Source organism: Diadema antillarum, unplaced genomic scaffold (genome assembly GCF_040938485.1).
Source record: "Diadema antillarum isolate AM-2024a unplaced genomic scaffold, OU_Dant_1.0 seq00001984_RagTag, whole genome shotgun sequence".
In the NCBI taxonomy this organism is placed as follows: Eukaryota; Metazoa; Echinodermata; class Echinoidea; order Diadematoida; family Diadematidae; genus Diadema; species Diadema antillarum.
In genome coordinates, this window is record NW_027272642.1 from 369801 (window position 1) to 392005 (window position 22205).

The 22205-nt window shown below is 37.8% G+C and overlaps 1 protein-coding gene across 1 annotated transcript in view; it reads right to left on the reverse strand.

The window, feature by feature from the left end:
* LOC139713484 (uncharacterized) overlaps positions 1–22205 on the reverse strand; it is a gene marked incomplete at its 3' end in the record, with an annotated part of 71870 nt that overhangs the window by 34310 nt on the left and 15355 nt on the right. The window contains exon 2 of the mRNA XM_071625212.1: positions 13577–13657. Within this exon, the coding sequence (XP_071481313.1) occupies positions 13577–13657 (81 nt within the window). The remainder of the gene's footprint in view (positions 1–13576; positions 13658–22205) is intronic.

Here is a 22205-nt window from a genome sequence, read left to right on the forward strand (position 1 = left end):
CACTTGAGTCCAGTATGCCAGGTTTGGTGCTCAGTGTGATTGTTTGTGGTACAACTCGATTGTTTGGGTCTGATTCCAAAGTCCTGAAAGTTGAGGCATGCTATGCAAAGTGTACAGTGTTGCATTTGTGCACTCTACACCTTGTAGTCTGCAACTTCAGCCGTTTTCTCCCCATTTTGAAAATGAAGAGGGGTGATCAGTTGGACATTCAATGAAATTTCAAGATGTACAGTGTGTATATTAGTAATTTACTTTTATATAGTAATCATCAGTGGTAAAAAAAAAATGTACATACCTGACTCCTTTTTCTTTATTTTATCAGAAACTGATTTGGCAATGGTTCCTCTTTCTTAATTTCCTTTTTTTTATGCTAATCAACTAGTCTACAAATTAAGGATTGACTTTGCTGTATATTACTAGCCAGTATAATACGAATAGCGAATAGAAAAAGGCTCAAAATAAAACAAGTTCATACAGACATTTGAACACACATGCACACATCACACACTTGAACAACGTTGAAATTCTGTGAAATAGTCATTTAACCTTCCACTATAAAAAAAGAACTGAATACAACTTGATCTGAAAACATACATTGTATTGTACATGGTACATTTCACATTATTTTCACACCCAGTGAAGGGTGATAATTGTGCATCCTACCACAGCCACACTACTAGACAATACACTGTATCTGTACACCACTACATTGTATGTAAAATGTTTGTACATGTCAGCCTACAACTGTACATACCTGGTAGGTGGTTTAGATTCGTTACTGTTACAATTTTTCTCAGTGTGTGAACAGTGTGACTTTTTGAGATGAATGCACTGATCAAATTGTTGTACAAGGCACACTATACATTGTACATCAGTATGTGTAAAATGTAAATTACTGTACCGTACCCACAGAGGAACGTGTACAACACATGTTTTTGGATGTGACCATGGTTTACAGTGCTGTCATATCCCACACAGGAAAGCAATCACTGGCATCGCAGGGAGTCTAATAATAATACATCACTTCTGATTGAATTAAGCTCTTGGGGTTCCTCGAAAATGGCAACTCACAAGCGCAAGTATGCCTGTGTCACAAACTAACTTCCCCATTTCCTGGAAAATCGTTTTAACCACAAGTGCCACTGATGAGGTTACAACACTGTAGGGGTTTGCCTATACTATAAGCAGGGCTCGACACTAACGGTGGCCCGGTGGCCCGGGGCCACCAAAAACGCACCTACATTGTATACAGTACATTGTTGTAAATGTACTGGAATGTACGCTGTATCATAAAAGTGGATGCCTCTAGGCACACATTCATAAAGCATCATGTACAATAGGTTGGGACCTTCAGTAATTCACCTCTTTGGAATTCTACAAACCATACAGTCATCAGTAGATGAATGTTTTACCACACCAGACACTCCACAGTAGCAGTCTATGCCTTGTCTTATTACATTGTACAATGTATTTTTCACAACGTACACAACAGTATGGACACTGTTTGTAATCTAATGTACATGCCTACAGTAGCCATAGAACGTGGGATACATATCCATGGTATCATATTATCAGAAAGGTCATCAAACCCAAGTTGCCATACAGTGTTCCTGTTTATAAAACTTGTGGTGAATAAAGAAAGGTTATCATCTCAAAACAGTTGCCCTCAGTGCAATTTTAGCCCCTGTGTGTGGGGTCCAGTTAAGCAGCACCCTTGCCTTCCAGTATTTCGGGTGATAAAAAACTTGAGCGTCTGATACAAACCTCATATTCACCATCCAATTCAAGGTACAGATAATTCACAGAACTGAGAATCCAGTATCTCTTACAGCTGTCAATCAGTTTATGATAATCACAAAAATGACAGTACCCCAGAATTTTGATTCATTATCAAATCTGAATGGGTGGGTAGGACACTTTACACTTGACAAGTTTTATTCATAACACAAAATGAGCTAACTCCATTCTTGTGAATAGGTTGAGATATTTGTGACTGTAGCTGCTAAAAAAACAAAGTAAAAAAAGAAATACACAGTATTTTTAATCATAACTTTGCACAAGTGAGGTATCATTGGAAAGGTTTGATTTTGCTTTACTTATCTGATGATGGACTCACTTCAAAATGTTTCAAAATGGCACTTTATAGCTCATTTTGCAATAAAACTCTTCAACTTGTAAATGTGTCTGTTTGGAGTTTTTGTTTTGTTTTGTTTTGTTTTGTTTTGTTTTGTTTTGTTTTGTTTTGTTTTGTTTTGTTTTGTTTTGTTTTGTTTTGTTTTGCTTTGCTTTTTGGTTATATACGTCATAGATTTTGCAATGTTAGGTAATTTTTCATGAATCAGGACTTCCTGACAATCTCCCTATAGTGGTTATAAATTTGTGAACGAGGAGTACACTTTGAAGTAGTACAGTAATGAACAGATTGGTGCATGTCGCATTCCTGTTGGGATCTGGGTTAATACTGAACATCATGTGTCGTTCAATTTCTGAAAATAAAAAAATCCACAAAGTTGCATACAAAAATATAAAGTTCCATACAAATTTGTTTTGTCTAAATATAATGTGTTGTCACAACAGTAAAGGAAAAGTAAAAAAAGGAAAGTAGTTTTTCGTTCTGATTTTTGCAGAGAGATACACTATTTGTTTACAAAAAAAAATGCACATGTGCCGAGATGCTTTCTCAATATACATGTAGCACGCTGCGTGCAGGCCTACAGTACAGGGGTTGGTTTGTACACAAAGTACATCCCACTCTCGGCTTGATAGCGGTATGATAATGAGTTTGTAGTGGATACGCATTTTATTATTACTATAGAGAATATTCTAATGCAATGAATGTGTGCATGACATCACGATTGGTTAGAGAATTTCTGATGTTTTTCAGGTGCCCCAAAGTAGTAAATATCAAAAAAAGTTGATATTTATTGGCAACTCAAAAAGATGCAGAAAAGGTGGAGGATCACAAGTTTGTTATTTGTTTTTTTTTATCACCATTTTGAAAAGTAGTAAAATAGTAAAAAAAAAAAATTGATGCAGCACCAAAATCAGATGCACATGAGGACGAGAAACTACTTTCCTTTTTTACTTATATCCTTATACCTGATTCATAAACATGCAAGACTCGGCTTTCAACAGTGTAAAGTAATATGCCACTTATCGATTAGATGGACATGAATCGCGCAATTAAAATCTCATGTTGCGTATTATACAGTGTAATGCCTCCAGTATTCATTTCTTGTACACACTTAAAAAGTACCTGGCATCAATCAGTGTATGATGTACATTGTATGACAGCCCAAACATATTCTTTGCAGGATCATCAGTATGATATTACTGTACAAACTTGTAGGCCTATACAATGTACACCCTGTACATTATGCACAGTGCAGTACCACTGTACAATGTGTATGCAATGTACCATTATGTTGGTGTTGTTAGGAATGAGTTTTGATACACACTGCATTGTGATGTATACATTGTACCATGTACAAAGTACACTTACATTTTAATTTAAGAAAAGAAATGGCTTTAAAAAAATGCTGAGTAGGCCTACAATGTTCATTGTACATATGACACAAATATAACTACAGTGTACAACTACACACATACAGGACATGTACTTGCTTGCATAATGGTGGTTTACACACACTACAGTATACTGTACAGTGCACTCCCGTTATAACGAACACGGTTATAACGAAATACTTGTTTTAACAACGAAACAAAAATTCAGGCCGCGATGCTACTCACACTATGTATTTTTATTGTTTATTTGTTCGGTTATAACAAAATTTTGATATAACGAAATAAAACTGCCGGTCCCCAGGACTTTGTTCAGGCCGCGATGCTACTCACACTATGTATTTTTATTGTTTATTTGTTCTGTTATAACAAAATTTTGATATAACGAAATAAAACTGCCGGTCCCCAGGACTTTGTTATACATATTGTACATGTAACAGGAGTCCACTGTACATGATCACGATTGTTGCACACATTTTTTAAGTCCAGGGGGGGGGGGGGGGGGGGGGGGGCATTTCATGAAGCATTTTGTCAGATATTTCGTCTGATGTTAAAAGCTACTGAAATCCTTGCATCTGATTGCCGAGAGCAAATTTGTCCGACAAGTTGTCGGACAAAATGCTTCATGAAATGCCCACCAGGGGGGCATTTCATGAAGGAACTTGTCGGATAAAATGTCCGACAAGTCAATTATATCCGACAAGTTCAGAGAAATCAGCCAATCAGACTAAAGAATTTCTCAAAACTTGTCGGATATAATTGACTTGTCAGATATTTTATCCGACAAGTTCCTTCATGAAATGCCCCCCTGGTGTAAAACTACAGTGTACAGTAGCATTTCATAAACTTTCACAGTAGGCTTGTACAGTACGCATTTTTGCTAAACTCCCACAGAAGATGCACTTTAATAAACATCGTACATTGCTTGCAGAAAGGAATAATGGCTGGATACAATTCATGTTCAATCAAGTAGCCCTACACAATAGGCCTTAGTGCCTTCTGAATACAGTGGGTACATGTAATTGTACAATGTACTGTACATTGTACCTTAGCTTGTACATCGAGTAGGTGGTATTGTACGTGTTTACTACGTGTAGCTCTGTTCTTCTGTTCTACTGGGACTTCGTCATTTTTCTGCCTTTTCGTTGAAAACTACATGATGATGGCTGCTTGCCACTGATACAAAGTTCTGTATCTTGCCAAGTCCAAAACCACAGAGAAAGGAGATGCCATTCCTCCCCCCCCCCCCCACCCCCTTTCATTTCAATACACAGTGGGCCATATGCCTGACAACAAAGCACAATGTGCCATGCCCTGTTTTTGTATTAAACTCATGTTTACAAATTATGCAATCAACTAACTCTTATTTTGATAATGAAGACAAAGTGCACACTCATTTATGCAGGGCTGCCAACACTGGAAACTAGTTGAGAGTGAGACTCCCATAGGCCAATGCTATAATTTAGGAGTCAAAATGAGTGAGATCAATAGAACTTTATGCATGCAAATGAAATAAAGTTTTAGAGTGAGAAAGGACCAAAATGCGTGAGTCTCACGCTCAATGCGTGAAAGTTGGCAGCCCTGTTCATCAGGGGCGGATCCAGGGAGGACCGCAACCGGCGCACGCTCCCCCTTTATTTTTTGTTGAAACAAAAGAAATAAAAGAAAAAAATGGGGATGGGTTGCTTGCGCCCCCCCCCCCCCTTTAATTTTGTAAATGCGCCCCCTCTTTACGGAATTCCTGGATCCGCCCCTGGTCATGGTGGTTTGATACTTCACTCACTATAGGGCAAGTCCAAGATAAGGTCCCCTCAGAAGGCAAAATTTCATCTTTGCTCAATATTGACATGTTTGGTATCATTTTGAAGCTTATGAGTTGAAGTTTTGATTTCCATGGAGGAAAAAATGATATTATGTAAATCTATGCAAATTTCAAGGGCTTCATTTGCATAAATGTGAAACACAGCGTTACGTATGGGACATTTATAAAAATTCATATTAATTCAAAGGAAAGCAAATGATATTTGATTTATATGTGGACATAAGAAGTTCATCACATAGTTTAACTTGGTATGAAAATTTAGGGATTATGCAAATGATTATGCAAATTAGCTCGTGTCCTATCATGAGATGTCCCATACGTAACAAAATGAGGTCATTTTTTTAGGTTTTTTCTGAAATTGCTAAGGTTATTTTAATGCCCTTTTGGAAAGTTCTAATTTATTGTTTAGAGAAATTAAATACCAGAGAAAAAAGAAAAAAAAGTAAAAGAAACATTTTTTATTAGGCATTGAAATAATGTTACGTATGGGACAAATGCGTTACGTACGGGACATCCTCATTCATATTGCATGTGAATGCATGTAGCTAGCTGGGAAGGTCTCTCAGTACACAAATGGTCAATCATCCTTAAGAAAGCATCTCAACATTGTAGCTACTTTTTGAGTTATAGACACTTGAAACAATACATGAACTTGACTGAACAATTTTCTGAAAGGGGGAGGGGAAAATGGCAAAATACACAATGAAAAATCAGCATTAAAGGGATGGTATAGTTTTTTGTAGAAATGAGGATTCCGTTTTCAACATTTAAAGGGGAAGGCTAGTAACTGATCAGTGGGAATCAGTGGAAATGCTGGGAGATGATTGTTCCAATCCTTATGGGATTCATGCAAGAGTTCATTGTATATCTATTGTTGTGTGAAAATGATTTGCTTCAGAACGGTCTCATATTCAAGTAATGTGCAGATTAATGCTCCGTCACTGACCAGGGACGCTAACCTGGAAGCATTAAACTGCACATTACTTGAATATGAGACCATTCTGAAGCAAATCATTTTCACAGAACAATAGATATACAATGAACTCTTGAATGAATCCCATAAGGATTGGAACAATCATCTCCCAGCATTTCCACTGATTCCCACTGATCAGTTACTAGCCTTCCCCTTTAATGAGATGATTGGAAACCAATTACATGAATTACTTAAGAGCATACAATCTTAAGACTAGAGGAATTCAAAGTTGATGTATGGAGTTCCAATTTGAAATGGTTGTGATATATATTAAAAAAAAATAAAGTAAAATTATTTTTTATTTATTGCAAGTGATACACAAATTGTCCTTATTCAGTTTTCAATAGTAGCCACAACAAAATTCATGGGTATACATACTGAAGTGTGACTCGAATCAATGACCTGACTGCTAGACAGACATCATATATCTACTCGATCACTGGGGTTCCACGCAGCAGGTATTGCTTATTTATTAAACTTGATATTTCTTGTATCAAGCTGAATTTTATTGAAACTAAATGGCAAACTGCCCTTCATCATAGGAAGTAAACACTTTAAACTATTCAATTTTTCAGTAGTAACTATCCTGATAAAAATAGGGCATACATACTAAGGTTGGTCATAAAAATATAGAATATGATTAAATGTGATTATGATGGTAAATATCTGGGGAATATTGTTCCCTTGTCAATCTGGATCAGTATTTGAGTAATTTCAACTGATTCCACTTCAATAATTATGCAAAAATTTGTTTATGGGTATTTTGCAAAATTATTTTGCAAAATACCCATAAACATGGTTCTCCACACACTAGACGAATGGGGGACAAAGGGCATGCATACCCAGGTTGGTCATAAATATATAAAAATATGATTGAATATGATTATAATGGTGAATATTTGGGGAATATTGTTTCCTTGACAATCTGGATCAGTATTTGAGTAGTTTCAACTGATTTTACTTCAATAATTATGCAAAATACCCATAAACATAGTTCTTCACACACTAAATGAATGGGGGACAAACCGTCCCATACGTAACTGTCCCATACGTAACGCGTCATGTCTGTCTTTAATTAGAACCTGTAATTAGAGCTTTTTGCCTAATGACATGAAACTTACCTGTGATAATCTTGAGTGTTGTGACTTTCATCACAGTGAGTTACAAGTTGTAGAATGATATACTTTCAGAGAGTTTTGAGGTTGAAAAAAATGCTCAAAAAAACAAAATTTTTCTGGTCCCATACGTAACGGCACATATTTTCTCTTCTAGAATATAATTGTCAAGGTCATTTTTCTCAATTTTTTACATGATTATACTTCTCCTAGATATCAATCACCATGATGAAGTTCAATATGATGAAAGGCCATTAACACTATTTTTCAGGTCATAAAAGTCTCTGAATGTCCCATACGTAACGTGCGCGTTATCTTGGACTTGCCCTATATACATGCACAATACATTATATAGATCTCAGAAGTTGCTTCAGAATACAGCACTACTGTATCAAGTGTGATACCTGTGACCAACTCCCTAATGTCTAGATCACAACTTTATTCCATCAAAATGTATAAAACTGCGTGAGGTACAAAGGGTCTTTCTCTCTTTTTTAATCATTTAAATCATACAACTTGTACATTTGTACATTCTGCGGCCTGATCAAAGCAAATAGATGCAACCACAGAAAAATCAATGTGCCTGAAGATTATCAATTGTGAAGTTTATTTCCAACATCAATGTCATCAATCACTTGTTGAAATTGTATATAATCTACAATGTATGCAGCAAAATCCCTCCACAGAGAGAGAGAGAGAGAGAGAAGTACAGTGCTGTACTGTATGAAAGAATTTGGATAGATTGAACATGATGAGGTCAGCTACATGTATTATGGTATCCTAGTGTACTACTCTGTGATTTCATAACAAGACAAAACTATGTCAGCATCGCCAAAGAGATCATCGGTGTAGGCCCTACACTGTATACTCTATGTGTTACAGTACATTTGCTGTACCTGTTATAAAATTAAGTACAAGTATTACACAAAACCAGGTACCTTGTACACTCTCCAGTGAAGACCCAGGGAGGTGGGAAGTATCTCTTCCCACCTCCCTGGAAGACCATAGTGTGTACCAGGAGTTGTTGTGTTGTGTACACCATACAGCTGTAGGCCTATACTTTCACTTTCCCAGAGTGGAATTTTCCACAGCTCTAGTCAAGATGCAGGACAATGCATCATCATCATCATCATCATCATCACAGCACCTCTTTCAGTATGGCGAAAAATGCTTTTTAAGAACCCTCTTTTAATACTATAAAAATACAATGAAATTGCTTTTCACTTCTGGCCTGTGTATTTGTTTGTTTGTTTGTTTGTTTGTTGCTTCTTTTCACATGCAATCACTCTGTAGTGTCACAAGTTCTTGGCAACAGATTTTATAGATTAGACACATGACCACTGAAACTTGAATCATTATGGTTCATGGCGACCTTGGCTGCCTACATGATACATTTAATAGTACAATTGTACAAGAAGCTGTGTTTTCAAAATGCTGACATCAAACTGGTCACAACATTTTCTCTTTTTCTTTTGTGCAAATTTTCTGTGATCTGTATAGGGCCTAGTATTTTGCTATGACTGTATTTACAGTCCTATCAACAACATCTCCTCTCTCTCTCTCTCTCTCTCTCTCTCTCTCTCTTTCTGTCTTTCTATCAAAATATAATTTTCCCTGCATACTCTGGAGTTGTAAGTCTATTAAATTCTGTATAATACGTGTATACTGACAAGTTTGTATTTCATATTAGAGTAAAGTTGAAAATAAAAATTATGTAAAATCAAACAGCTTTTTCTGTGGAGAAGTGTTACAAGTATAGCATTTTACAACTTTTTTAATTTCTTGTGATGTTGATGACGATGATGATGACGATGATGATGATGAAGAACAGCATTAACTGTATGTAGCACCATTTCATGTACAATGAACATTCAAAGTTGCCCAGCTCCCACAAGATGTCATAAAACAAAATGTATGTACAAAAGAGTATTAAAATTTATGAAAAGATATCTCGAATGCTGCATGTTTTGACTTTTTAAAACTATTGACATTACAGTATAATTTCTATCAAATTTCTACAATGTCAAGCAATTCCACCTTCATGAAACATGATTGTAAAGAGTGTCCTTGATAGTGTATTGTATTTTAGTATGCATTGTACAAGTGTACAATGTACCATTCGTCTCGCTAGATTTTAAATACACAGCAGTTCTGGTACATTGTGAGCTTCCTGAATGCAGCAGGCTGTGATCTGTCTACTGAGAAGGAAGTTCTACATAACGTTGGTGGGGTGACAAAACCTCGTATCTCAAAAATGTCAAATGTTCAGGAGAGCTAAAAAACATGGCTGCCATAACATGTAAGTCAATGGAAACAGCCAACTTTTATTTATCATTTGTGACCTTACTGTATTTTTGCAGATGGGCATATAAGGATTGGGAATTACATAGTAATGGTTCCTAGCTTCAATATAATGAAGAAAACTCATTTTCACCAAATATTGAGATACGAGGTTTTGTCACCCCACCAACGATAAGTAACATTCTGGTATCAAAAGCCTGCTTCCCCTGCTAGCTACACGTATAAACATTTTGGCAATGAGAGTATGGCCTTCAAAGACAGCACATTCAGGAATTCCCTGGCCTAAGAACGGATCCCTTTGAGGGATTCAATGCTAAACCAATTGGCATTGAATGCAAGGTTATCAAAGACCCAATCATATCTTTCATACAGAGAAAACCTACACTCCAGGCTCAATGCAACAAGTCACCTTCAGTTTAAAATGTGAATAGAACTTTCAACGTAAAGCATTTTAAAGTTTACTGCATGGTCATACATTTTAAAAGGGCTGTTATTTTTGCATGTAAACCTACAGATGTTTTTGCGATTGAGGAATTGTGTCATAGACAATCTTGTGAGACATTGTTTTTGCGATTTGCCATCTCGCACTTTTATATCAAATTATGATAATCTTTATTATCCATTGTTCTATAGTATTATACAAGGTAAAGTAAAACATAAAGTGTTTGTTGTATACATCTCAATTCAAGCTTTTACTCGTTCATACCTTGTTCTTTTCTCTCTTTTTTTTCCTTTCCAGTATAATTTTCAATAACCTCTTATAAAGTTGCCACAATGAGGGTAATACACATGTAAGTTCCTCCTCCTCCTGCCGAATACAAAGTGATCAGGTCAAGAAGAGGTGAAACTTGCTTGCACAAAATCTCAAATTGGCAACATTTTGATCCACACCACCCCATCTCCCTCACATTTCTTTTTTCCATATTTTTCCTCACTACAGTGTGCATCTCCAAACATATTTACTGTAAAAGAAATGTATGCCCATATGAAGCGTGCACTCCACAGGCTGGGCAAGCTCTCTATGGAAAAGGGAAGGTCGCGCACAAGTTTAAATGCCACTTTCTGGCAGATTTCCGAGCCTCGTGCCAGGAACTCCGTCCCCAGCAGTGGCTGTCACATTTCCAAGGAAGCGCAGGAAATCCCTAATTTTACTCAAAATATTATGCCGCTAATCCCAGAGCCTTCAAAAATAAAATCGCGGCCAGTCCGCTCGGTGTCCCCTTACACCACTTGTTTCGCCCCTTCTCGCGGTTTTAACGGGGCATTCTTCGGGCAGGCAGGATCTCCTCAACAACGATGGTCAACTTCTCAAGTCGGGGAGTTTCCTACCACGGCAATCTGACTGACAGGATACACATAGCTCAGACACTACAATTTGTACTAACTTTCCCTGGGGGGTGTTTCATAAAGCTGTTCGTAAAGTTACGAACGACTTACGAGCGACTGATGATCAGTTCTTGTGCTGAACTATGGAAATTCTGATAAGTATTTATATATCACATCAGAACTGATCACCAGTCGCTCGCAAGTTGTTCGTAACTTTACGAACAGCTTTATGAAACACCCCCCTGGACAGGTAGGCCTACACATTACGAGTGCAGGGAGATACACTGTACGTGTACTTCATACTGTGATGTACACGTACACATCATCAAAGTGGCCATCAGTGTCTGATTGATCTGTTTTGGTGTCTGGTCTGCACAACTTGCACCTCGAGATAATGGGTGTGGAGTCTAGGCCAACAATTTGACAAATGAGGTTGGAGAGTGAAAGGAACAGCTTTTTTTTTGGTTTCTACGCTCATGTGCTATTATTGTCACATAATGTACTCTATGGAAAAGCACTTCAACACATCACTTTAAAAAGGGATGGTATCAGTATTTAGCGGAGATGAGGATTGGGCTTTAAACCTTTTGCGAGATACCAAGAAAACACTCATGATATAGTACAGAGCATACCATTTTAAGCGGAATTCGAAGTTTATTTGATGAAAATCGGGTTTGGAATGACTAAAACTTCCAAAAACAAAGCAAAACAAAGTGATCATAATAAAGTGTGGGTCCCACACTTTATTAGAATCACTCTTTTTGGGATATCTCAGCCATTTCAAAACCAATTTTCATCAAATAAATATTGAATTCCTCATAGAATTACATGCTCTTTCATATTTCATAAGAGCTTTCTCATTATTTCACCGAAAAATGTTAGAAACCCGAAATTAGGTCTCAACCAAAACTGTACGATCCCTTTAATATGAATGAAATCTAAATGTCATAATCGAAGTTTAGTGTACCACTGAACAACTTGATAACACAAGTTTCTCATTCAAGGCACAACGTTAAAGGACAAGTTCACCTTCATAAACATAGGGATTGAGAAAATGCAACAATATTAGTAGAACACATCAGTGAAAGTTTTAGGAAAATTGGACAATCGATGCAAAAGTTATGAATTTTTTAAATTTTTGTGTTGGAACCGCTGGATGAGGAGACTACTACAGCCTGTGAGTCATATGCGTACAACAGTATAAAGAAAATATAAAAGAAAATTCAACATATTTTCACTTTTTTCGCATGATAAAAGAGCAATTGACTTGCCTCTTTCTAAAGGCAGGGGGAATAATATTACCCATAACATTTATCGGTAACGAGTCAGGGGAATGTGTACTTTTTTCAAAAGATGGAATTTTGTGAAATTCTCTTTATATTTTCCTTATATTGTTGTACGCATGTGACATCTAAGTTATTCATACACTGCAGTAGTCTTCTCATCCAGCGGGTACTGCACAAAAACTTCAAAAATTCATAACTTTTGAACGGATTGTCTGATTTTCCTCAAACTTTCAATGATGTGTTCTACTAATATTGCTACATTCTCTCAATCCTTATGTTTATGAAGGTGAACTTGTCCTTTAAAGCTATTCCCTATCATAGAAGAGAGGTACAACCATGTACACACTATTTTCACAGCTTTGAAGAATCACTCTTTTTGTAGATATCCCAGCTTATTTCCCACATTATATGAAAGATCGGGCCTCTTTTATCCCCTAGAGGATGAGTTGATTTTGCTATTTTGAACACTAAGATTCCCATACCTACACTGTACACACCTGTCTGAGTATAGGACACATTTTACTCGGTACGACAGTACTCATTTAATGCGTTTAAAATTACAAAAAATAAGAAATATTCACATAAAGAATAATAAATTGCACATATATGCTGTACATAGGATTTCCTATTTGATTAATACTCTTTTCCAATCTTAATGAAACTTTCACTGGTTAGTTAATTACCCAATAACAGCTCTCACCCTTACTTTATCCATTGTTTTAAATAGCAAACTTAAACATGAAATGGGTTTGTAACATGAAATGGGTTTTCATCTTTATATATATTCACCATAAATTGAACTTTGCTTTGTATTAAATGTCGGGGTATCAATGAGACACTCTGCAGAGCGATATGTCACAGGAATGCCCAAAAACTAGAGCAATACAAAATTTGTCTGAATATGCTAATGGATAAACAAGAAAATGATATAGTATCTTTTTTTTTCATATTTTATATCTAATGATTGAATACAAACAGACAGCATACTTTAAAACACGATATATTCGCGACATGAAATTTTTTGCAAATTGGAGCCGACGGCCTTTTTTGTGGCATGAAATTTTCGCGAATTGCCACTGGCATTCAATGCATAGTGTAGACAAGAACTTTCGCGAATCTTGGCATTCGCGAAATGTGCGAAATTAAAATGCATGTGAACATTCCTCGTTTTACAGTATGAAGTGGATACTACACGATGCATGCACCCTGGGTGCCTAGGGCCTATTATTACCTGTGGCCATTCAAGACTGCATGGTGTAATGGTGTGTATCCAGACGTGTCCTGGCAATTTGGTCCCAAGGCTCTCCTAAAGCTGACAAACAAACAAACAAAACAAACAAAGACAAAAAAAGTTATAATTCAAGCCTGTATGACACTGTAGATGCACACTATCTATACACACCATCAGTGGTTCATGTACAACTTTTGTATGGGTCACAACCTGCAGGGAGTGCCCAGACATTTTCAACCACACAAGTTGCCATTTAATTGATAATAATGATGATGATATTGATAATAATAATAACAATAATGATAATAATACTGATGATAACAATAATAATAATAATAATAAATAATAACAATAATAATAATAATACTAATCATAATAATAATATGTAGGTTAAAACACTTCAAATCAGCGACTGCATTTACAAGTACATCAAAAAACAAGAGACCTGGGGGTCTCGCGCTCACCTGAGTATCGCAAGGTCACCTTCAATGCATTCTTGCAGACTCTTATCTGAGAACATTGGAAATTTTTTGGTGGGGGGGGGGGGGGAACAGCTTTGAGAGCTGGGGGCATGGTGTCCATTTGCATACACCGGTAAAAATACCTGCCAAGTATACTGTACTTTATTGAATGTTGGACTATGCAGTTTAGAAAAGAAAAAACAACTTAAAGCTCTATTACTTCTGATTCTAGAGAATAATATTATTGAATATTCCGTAATTTAAGGGGTTTGGGCCCCTTGGGGGCCCCAAAGAAAAGCATGGTGCTCATTCAAACACTTTGAGATCCTATCCCCCTAGGAATGCTATTTGCCAAGTTTGGTGAAAATCCATTATGTTGTTTTCAGCAAGAAGATGAAAATGTACAATTTACAATTGTAGGTCCGAATTTGGATCCCCCCCCCCCCCCCCCCCCCCCCCCCGACTCCGGGGGAGGGGGGGGGGGGGGGCAGCCCTGGATCTGCAATGAACAACGTGTGGAACTACAGTCATCAATGTACAAACTCATCTCTGCTTTTTAATCACTTCTGGTTCTAGAGAAGAAGAATTGTATACATGTACTTCTTAATGTTGGGGGAGGAGGGTTGGGCCCCCTAGGGGCCCCTGAGGGAAGCATGGTACCCTGTTGGACAAATTGAGATTTTAACCCCCTGGTATGTTACCTACCAAGTTTGGTGAATATTCATCACTTCAGGGTTTTCAAGAAGAATACAAACATGTAGGCCTCCACAAAGTCCCCATTTGGACCCACCCCACCCTGGGTCCCAAGGGGGGCACCCGTGATTCAAGAATGGACAAACTTGAAACCTCTGTCATCAATGTACTAACTCATAGTATTAACTTTAACAGCTCTATCACTTCTGGTTCTAGAGAAGAAGATTTTAAAGATTCCTGATTTTTTTTTGATTTTTTTTTGATTTTTTTTTGATTTTTTTTTATTTTTTTTTTTTGGGGGGGGGGGGGGGGGGGGGGGGGTGGCTGGGTCCCCCTGCCTCCCCCCCCCCCCCCCCCCCCCCAGGTGGGGCATGGTGGTGCCCATTTGAACAAATTGAGATCCTATCCCCCTATTAGGATGCTACCTGCCAAGTTTGGTGAAAATCAGTCATGGTGCTGTCAAGAAGAAGATGAAAATTTAAGAAAGTTTATGCACGACGCACGACGCACGACTCACGGCGTACGCTGGATGAAGAGCGATCGCAATAGCTCACTTGCGAGCCTTTGGCTAAGGTGAGCTAAAAAAAAAGCCTCTCAAACTTGTGCCGAGATTGACTTGCTACCATGCGTTATGTATGACAGGACATCACTGATCTTTGCAATCCATGAAAGCTCTGGTACAAACTGTAGTATCACTTGTTTGCAGTGGTAGCGCATACAGGTGGTTTTCGTCTACCTGCAAGTCTGCATTAAGTGGCCTGGGCAGGGGCAAATGTAATCTGACCTGCGTTGCGTGTCATAAGCTTGCCATTTAGCGCATGCGGCGCTTTACGAGCACAGTTGTTATGTATCTGATGTGCAAGTACATTGTACACAGGTTCCTTGCATCATATAACACAACAGTCTCTGCGGACAGTGTGGTGGGGTTTACATTGACGTGTCTACTATCACACCGTTTTCTACAGTGTAAAGGGTCTTTCACACTTTGTATGTGACCGCCAGATGTTGTATTATTCTTCACCCTTTCAATACCACTACATAGCAAAGCCACACAAACTGCACTGCGGCATTGTGGATAAGACTCCTGACTCCCGTTCGAAGGACCCGAGTTCGAGTCCCGCCCAGTGCTTTCAAATGTCCTTGGACAAGATGTTTTTACCCACTATATCCCTCTCGACCAAGGTGTAAAATGGCTACCTGGCAACGCTAGGGTAATAATACCAGTTGTAGCAGAGCCCTCTGGTAGAGCAGTGGCAACACTGAAGAGGCTACCCTGGGTATTAAAATAAGACCCTATACTGTTTAAACATGTACCGGTAACAAACAAGATGCCAAATTGACAGAGTCATTCATTTCTTATGAGCTTTCTCAAATTTTTCCAAACTTTACATTATGCATGCTCCAAGTGGGAAATGAAACTCAAACTGTGTGTCTTGTTGGGCACAATCATTATAAAAGCTGTGATGAAATGAATTCTTTTACCTGTCATTGAGTGCTCTGACAACAAGTACAAGTTGTATAATTATGTCCATGGAGTGGATGAAATGGCAATGGGCTAAACTGTCACATCCAGCAGACAAAATGTGCACTCCACCAACCAAACAAGTTCATCAAATTTTTAACACCGTTGAGGACGAGTCCCGAGTATATAATTGTACTCGGGCAGGTGTCTATGGGGAATGCGTGTTGTAGCAGAATCAGCCCGTCCTCAACGGGTTAATAGCAGATCAAGTAAATTGTATACAATGTATTTTACTAATGTACATCTTTTGTCATTCCAGAACAGAGCAAAGTATTTGCATGAAACACACACAATACAATGTACACATATTGTATGTACAGTACTTGTACATGTACATGTACCTCCTGTGACAGGGTGCATACACATTGTACGTGTGAGAAGTGTGTGTTGTAATGGCTACATTGTACAATTTGCCACCCTTCATCACACTGTTTTCTCTTCCAACAACATGGTTTCACATCATCTTTTAGAGTTGGACTATAAATTTAACTATAAACTGTACGGTATGATCTCCATTCAAAATCAGCTACAAAAAGGGACTCAAATATCAATTTTAAGCAAAGACAGATCTCAATTTAAATGCATTTCTTATGTACTATTATTTATTAAAAAAAAAAACTAAATACAATACTTACAATATAGAGAGCAAATTGAAGACAATTTTTCTTTTTCTTTTTGCTTTTCTGTTCTCTCATCCCTTCTTCTTCTTCTGGGCTTCTTTTGCCGGTTTTAGCAGAACAAACTCTACATCATTGTTTCTACAATGAGCTTTAAGGAGCGGGAGCCATGCTACTCCTACAATAAATGCTCTACAATTTATCCAGGCCCTCATCAGGGACACAGAGAGCCCCCATTAATCTCAATTAGTTTGGAGAGCGATTGGGTGGGGGGGGGGGGGGGGGGGGGGAAAGAGACGATCACAGTCAATGTCAACAAAACGGCCAGCTGAGACAAAGGTGGGGGAACTCCATTAGTGAGTCATCTTTTTAGACAGACGAGGCTTAACAAGCCAATTTGACAACAAAGCCCACGGGGGAGGCCCGTGTAAAACAAGTTTGCACGGTAAACTTCACTATCGTGTGCTTTACCTTCCTTTAAGTAGCAATTCGCGAAAATATATGTACAGCGAAAATTTCAGCTAGTACAGTATTACAATTGTATTAAAAAACCCATTGAAGACTAGTCACAAGTATTCTTGGGATGGGGTAAATGGGATAGTGTGTGTTAAATCGATTGGAAAATCAGTCCATCTCCAATGGGGTTAAAACCAAGATTGATTGTTACCACAGGGGATTAATGTTACACACGGCAATGATGTGGTGTACAGTTGTACTGTATTATGATTGAAACATTTGATGAAAACTTCAACCAGATAGTACGCTAGTATTCATGTGCACATTGGTGAGTATGTTCGTTGTTTGTAGTATTTCGAAAGTGAGACGGAGGAGGGGGACGCATTGTGCTTTTACTGTATGTACATGTACACTGTTCTCTGTTCTATTCTTTTAAGCGACTCCAAAACTGGGGGAGACAAAAGGATGAGCCATGAGGGTACATTGGATCAATCACAGTCTTTAAGTGTACACGATCATACAGCAATATGTAGGCCTACACTTGTACTATATATGGGTTAATTGATACAAATGGGTTTCAAACAAAAATTACATTGTACTTCTTTCATTGATTGGCTCACATGTACATTGTACAGTGTCCCGCCTCATTAGGCCCATTTCAAGTCTAAGGACTGGTACTAGTGATAGTGCAATAAAGACTGCACAGTAAACTACCAAAGTATGGATTTGATATCACAGCCATTCGCTAGGCATTATGTACAGTAGGGAAAAATGTCAATGAGTTTTAATACAGACACTGGTCAGCCAGATCGACTCAATTTCAAGCCTCATTTCACCACCAATGTTTGAGAGTGAATGATTTCAAGAGCAGGTAAATCTCTCTTATCCCATTTATCCCAGAGAGTTATCAAATTTGTGATACATACACTGTACATGTAGTTTGCACCAAGATCCTTCTCTCATTTTGTTCAGAGAGACTGACATTACTCCATTGAAGATGTGTCCTGAGTATTACAACACTCGGGCAAGTGTCTACGGAAAATGTATGTTATTCTTTAATAGCAAAATCAGCCGGTCTTCAACAGGCTAAAGACAGACTCGGGAGATGAAACAAAAGCCTCTTTACACAAATCACAGAATGAAGATGGGAGGGGAACTTAATCGACAAAAAGCGACATGTAGCTCTAATGTGGGTCAAAATCTGGAAGAACCAAAGGCCAATGAATCATCTCTGCACAAACACTGCTGATGCCCTTGAGTGAAAAGCTCTTCCATCCATTTTCGTGTTTACTTGGCATGCTCAAGTTGGCCCGAAGCTCGTAAAAACAGTATGTCTAGAAGACAAAGAGCCCTTTCAGACTGACGAAAAACCTCTCTTGTGCGCAGACTCACAAATTTGTAAATGCATCTCATGCAATTTAAGTATTAGTGGACATACATTTTTTTTTTTTTTATTTCAATAGTTTTTGTGTTGTCTTTAGATCAGAGAGCCATCTTGATTGAGTGTTTTCCAAGGCACATTTCTAGTAAAAATTATGTCTCACCAATCATGGCCCATCTTTTCATATTTTGCATTTTGCATCACACAGGTCTACATACAGTAATTTGTAGGGTACAATCAGGGGGATGGTTCCATCTCCCTGGTGCAATGTAAATACTACTCCTACATGATAGCTGATCTACATTGTACATGTACAATGTTTGTAGGTCCTATTCCATGAGAAAAGTACAGCACATTGTTGTACATCAGGAGTTGATGCCTGATTAACAGGTTTTATACAAAAGTTTGTACAAGCTGTAGGTCATCTATAAATCTGTAGTTTGCTGCACAGCTGTTACAGTGTGGGATACTTCTTCAATAGTTCAGCACGACCGCTAGTGAGAAAGCTAGTACAGTGTAATAATTCAAATGCCTGTATTTCTTTATAAAATAACACACACACACACACACTTGTACTACATGTGGTATGTACAGTGTAGAAGCATGTTTTCAAAGTGAAGTTCTTCAGCAAGTCTGAAACCCCCCTCACAGGGAACAAAGGCTGTTTGACTACAATTCCCACCCCTCCCCCCCCCCCCCCCTTCTCCAAAGTAGATGGGACCTGTCTTCTCTATCATGGGCTTGAGATATAATGAGTGATTCATCAGTGTCCCGAATTCAACAATTAATCTCATTCCTGACAGAATACCACTTTTGTTGTATATTCAATGAAATCACAGAGCAAGTATTCTGCTATGCTCAATTTGAGTCACAGACGACACCAGTGGGCATTCAGAGATAAAAATACAATGCATTTAAAGTCATCTCAGATTCAATGACAATGTTACAAAAAATAGTATACTGCCCGCCCCCATGATATCTGCACTTCCGGCATTTACAAAACATGCAATGGTACTACAATTGTACAATTTTGTACAACTACTGTATTTCGTTTTAAAATAGAGGGGATGTGAGTGAGGTAGAAGGAGTGGGTGTCCCAAATAATGATGGTAGAAAAGCACGCTTGTTCAATGCTATTAGTACCACAATTGTAGATTGACAAGTCTGAGTCATAGAAATCTTAGTCCTCCATTGCTGTGTACTGTATGTGAAGCCATGAAAAATAGACAATAGGATAAATTGGCAAAAATTGTACAATGTATAAAATCCCTAGAAAATGAACATCTGTACAAATGTAAATTAAAGGTTTAGGCCTGAATACCATATTCAGCATTTCTAAATTAAATAAACTGTGTTTTTGAAATGTACCATATTACTGGTAAAGCCATTTTAACAGCTAAATATTGTAGGCATACTGTACACATGTACAAGTGTACAGTAGGCCTACTTCACGTCGTAATATTGTTCATACAGTGTACTGTCTCCCTTGATTAGTGACAGCACATTCACAAAATTCTACTATTCTCATCAATTTCAGATGCTGGAATATTACTTTCTGCATTTTGAAAGATACAGCCTCGACCAGGCAAAAACTGAAAAAATTTCTTCTTCTCTTTCATTATGATCAGATTATCATCATTATTATTTTTTCTTATTTTTTTAGGTTGAGCAACCACAAGTGTCCTTTAAGACTAGAACACTGTAAAATTATAAAGTGGTCTCTACAAACTGGGTGGTGGTGCATGCCATCAACTTGGTAACTTTTGGAAACCCCATTTAATATAATAGTCTGTTTAACCTTTGTTTAAGACATGTGTATTAAAAAGGCAAGTTCATTTTTTTTGGGGGGGGGGGGTGGGGGGTGTGGGGGTGTTTGTTTTCCAACAAGCCTCCAATTTTAAGACTCATTGAACTTTTTGACGAGGGTGTTTCTTGTTGACGATACGGTCAGCTGCTCATGATGAAGAGAGGGCAAACAGACATGTGTACAAAGAATATCTTCACAAGTACTGTAGGTCAGTACAAAGTAGGTCAGTAGGCCTACATCATACAGCATTGTTTACAAACGTATTCTGACCACCATCATATTTGTTTGCATCTATCACTTTGTACACTGTTACAACTGTATGTCTGTTTGTTTGTCTTTTGTTGCTGTTGTTGTTGTTGTGCACTGTTTGTTTACTCTGCCCTACAGTCATTGTGTCTCAATCCAGTTTCAAGTCCTCTATTTTTGAATGTCCATGCCCTGCAATGTACAAATTGTAGCTCTACTAAAAGTGAGAACTCGTGCTACACTTGCAAGGTTGATATTTTGTAGGACAAGGTCAATTTATATTGACAACAGTGTCGAGCACATCACAAATAAAAACATCTTCTTCTTGGTCTGTTTGGTCTAGACAGATACAGTACATGTACCTGTCGATACAAAGAGTCAATACAGCGTACAAGTACACGAACCGTACAATGTATTGTACAGCATAGTGGATTTTGTTTGGTTTGTTTTGTTTTGTTTTGTTTTGTTTTTTGGCGGGATGGTAGTGTATACGGTAGGCTCCCACATCATAGATACAATGTAGTACACTGTAGTTTCTCTTTAATAAAGGCTGTATCTATCAGCTCATTTCTAGCATAGAATTAAAGGGATGGCCACGTACAGCTGTACATCATTCATGTACAAGTACACCGGTATAGTATTGGTTGAAGTAAAGGATTTGAACTTCTTGCAAGATACTCAGAAACCACTTTATGAAATGTAAAAAGAGCATACAATTCTATTAAAGGGCAAGTCCAAGATAACGCGCACGTTACGTATGGGACATTCGGAGACTTTTATGACCTGAAAAATAGTGTTAATGGCCTTTGATCATATTGAACTTCATCATGGTGATTGATATCTAGAAGAAGTATAATCATGTAAAAAATTGAAAAAAATGACCTTGACAATTATATTCTAGAAGAGAAACAAGGAAAAGTAGAAATTACGCGGTGCGTAATATATGTCCCCGCCGGAAGTAGCATTTAGTAGCAAAATGTACAATATAGGTAAAAAGATCAAGGTCAAAGGTCAAAGAAGTCAAAGGTCAAAATTCTATGTAGAAGTTTTGAAGCCCTCACCTAGTGCCATCACATAAAGCAAACGGAATCGAAATCGGGTTAGAAATGGCGAAGGAGTAGCATTTTGTAGCCAATGTACAATTTAGGTAAAAAATCAAGGTCAAAGGTCAAAGAAGTCAAAGGTCAAAATTCTGAGTAGAAGTTTTGAAGCCCTCACCTAGTGCCATCACATAAAGCAAACGGAATCGAAATCGGGTTAGAAATGGCGAAGGAGTAGCATTTGGTAGCAAAATGTACAATACAGGTCAAAAATCAAGGTCAGAGGTCAAAGAAGTCAAAGGTCAAAATTCTGTGTAGAAGTTTTGAAGCCCTCACCTAGTGCCATCACTTAAAGCAAACGGAATTGAAATCGGGTTACAAATGGCGAAGAAGTAGCATTTTGTAG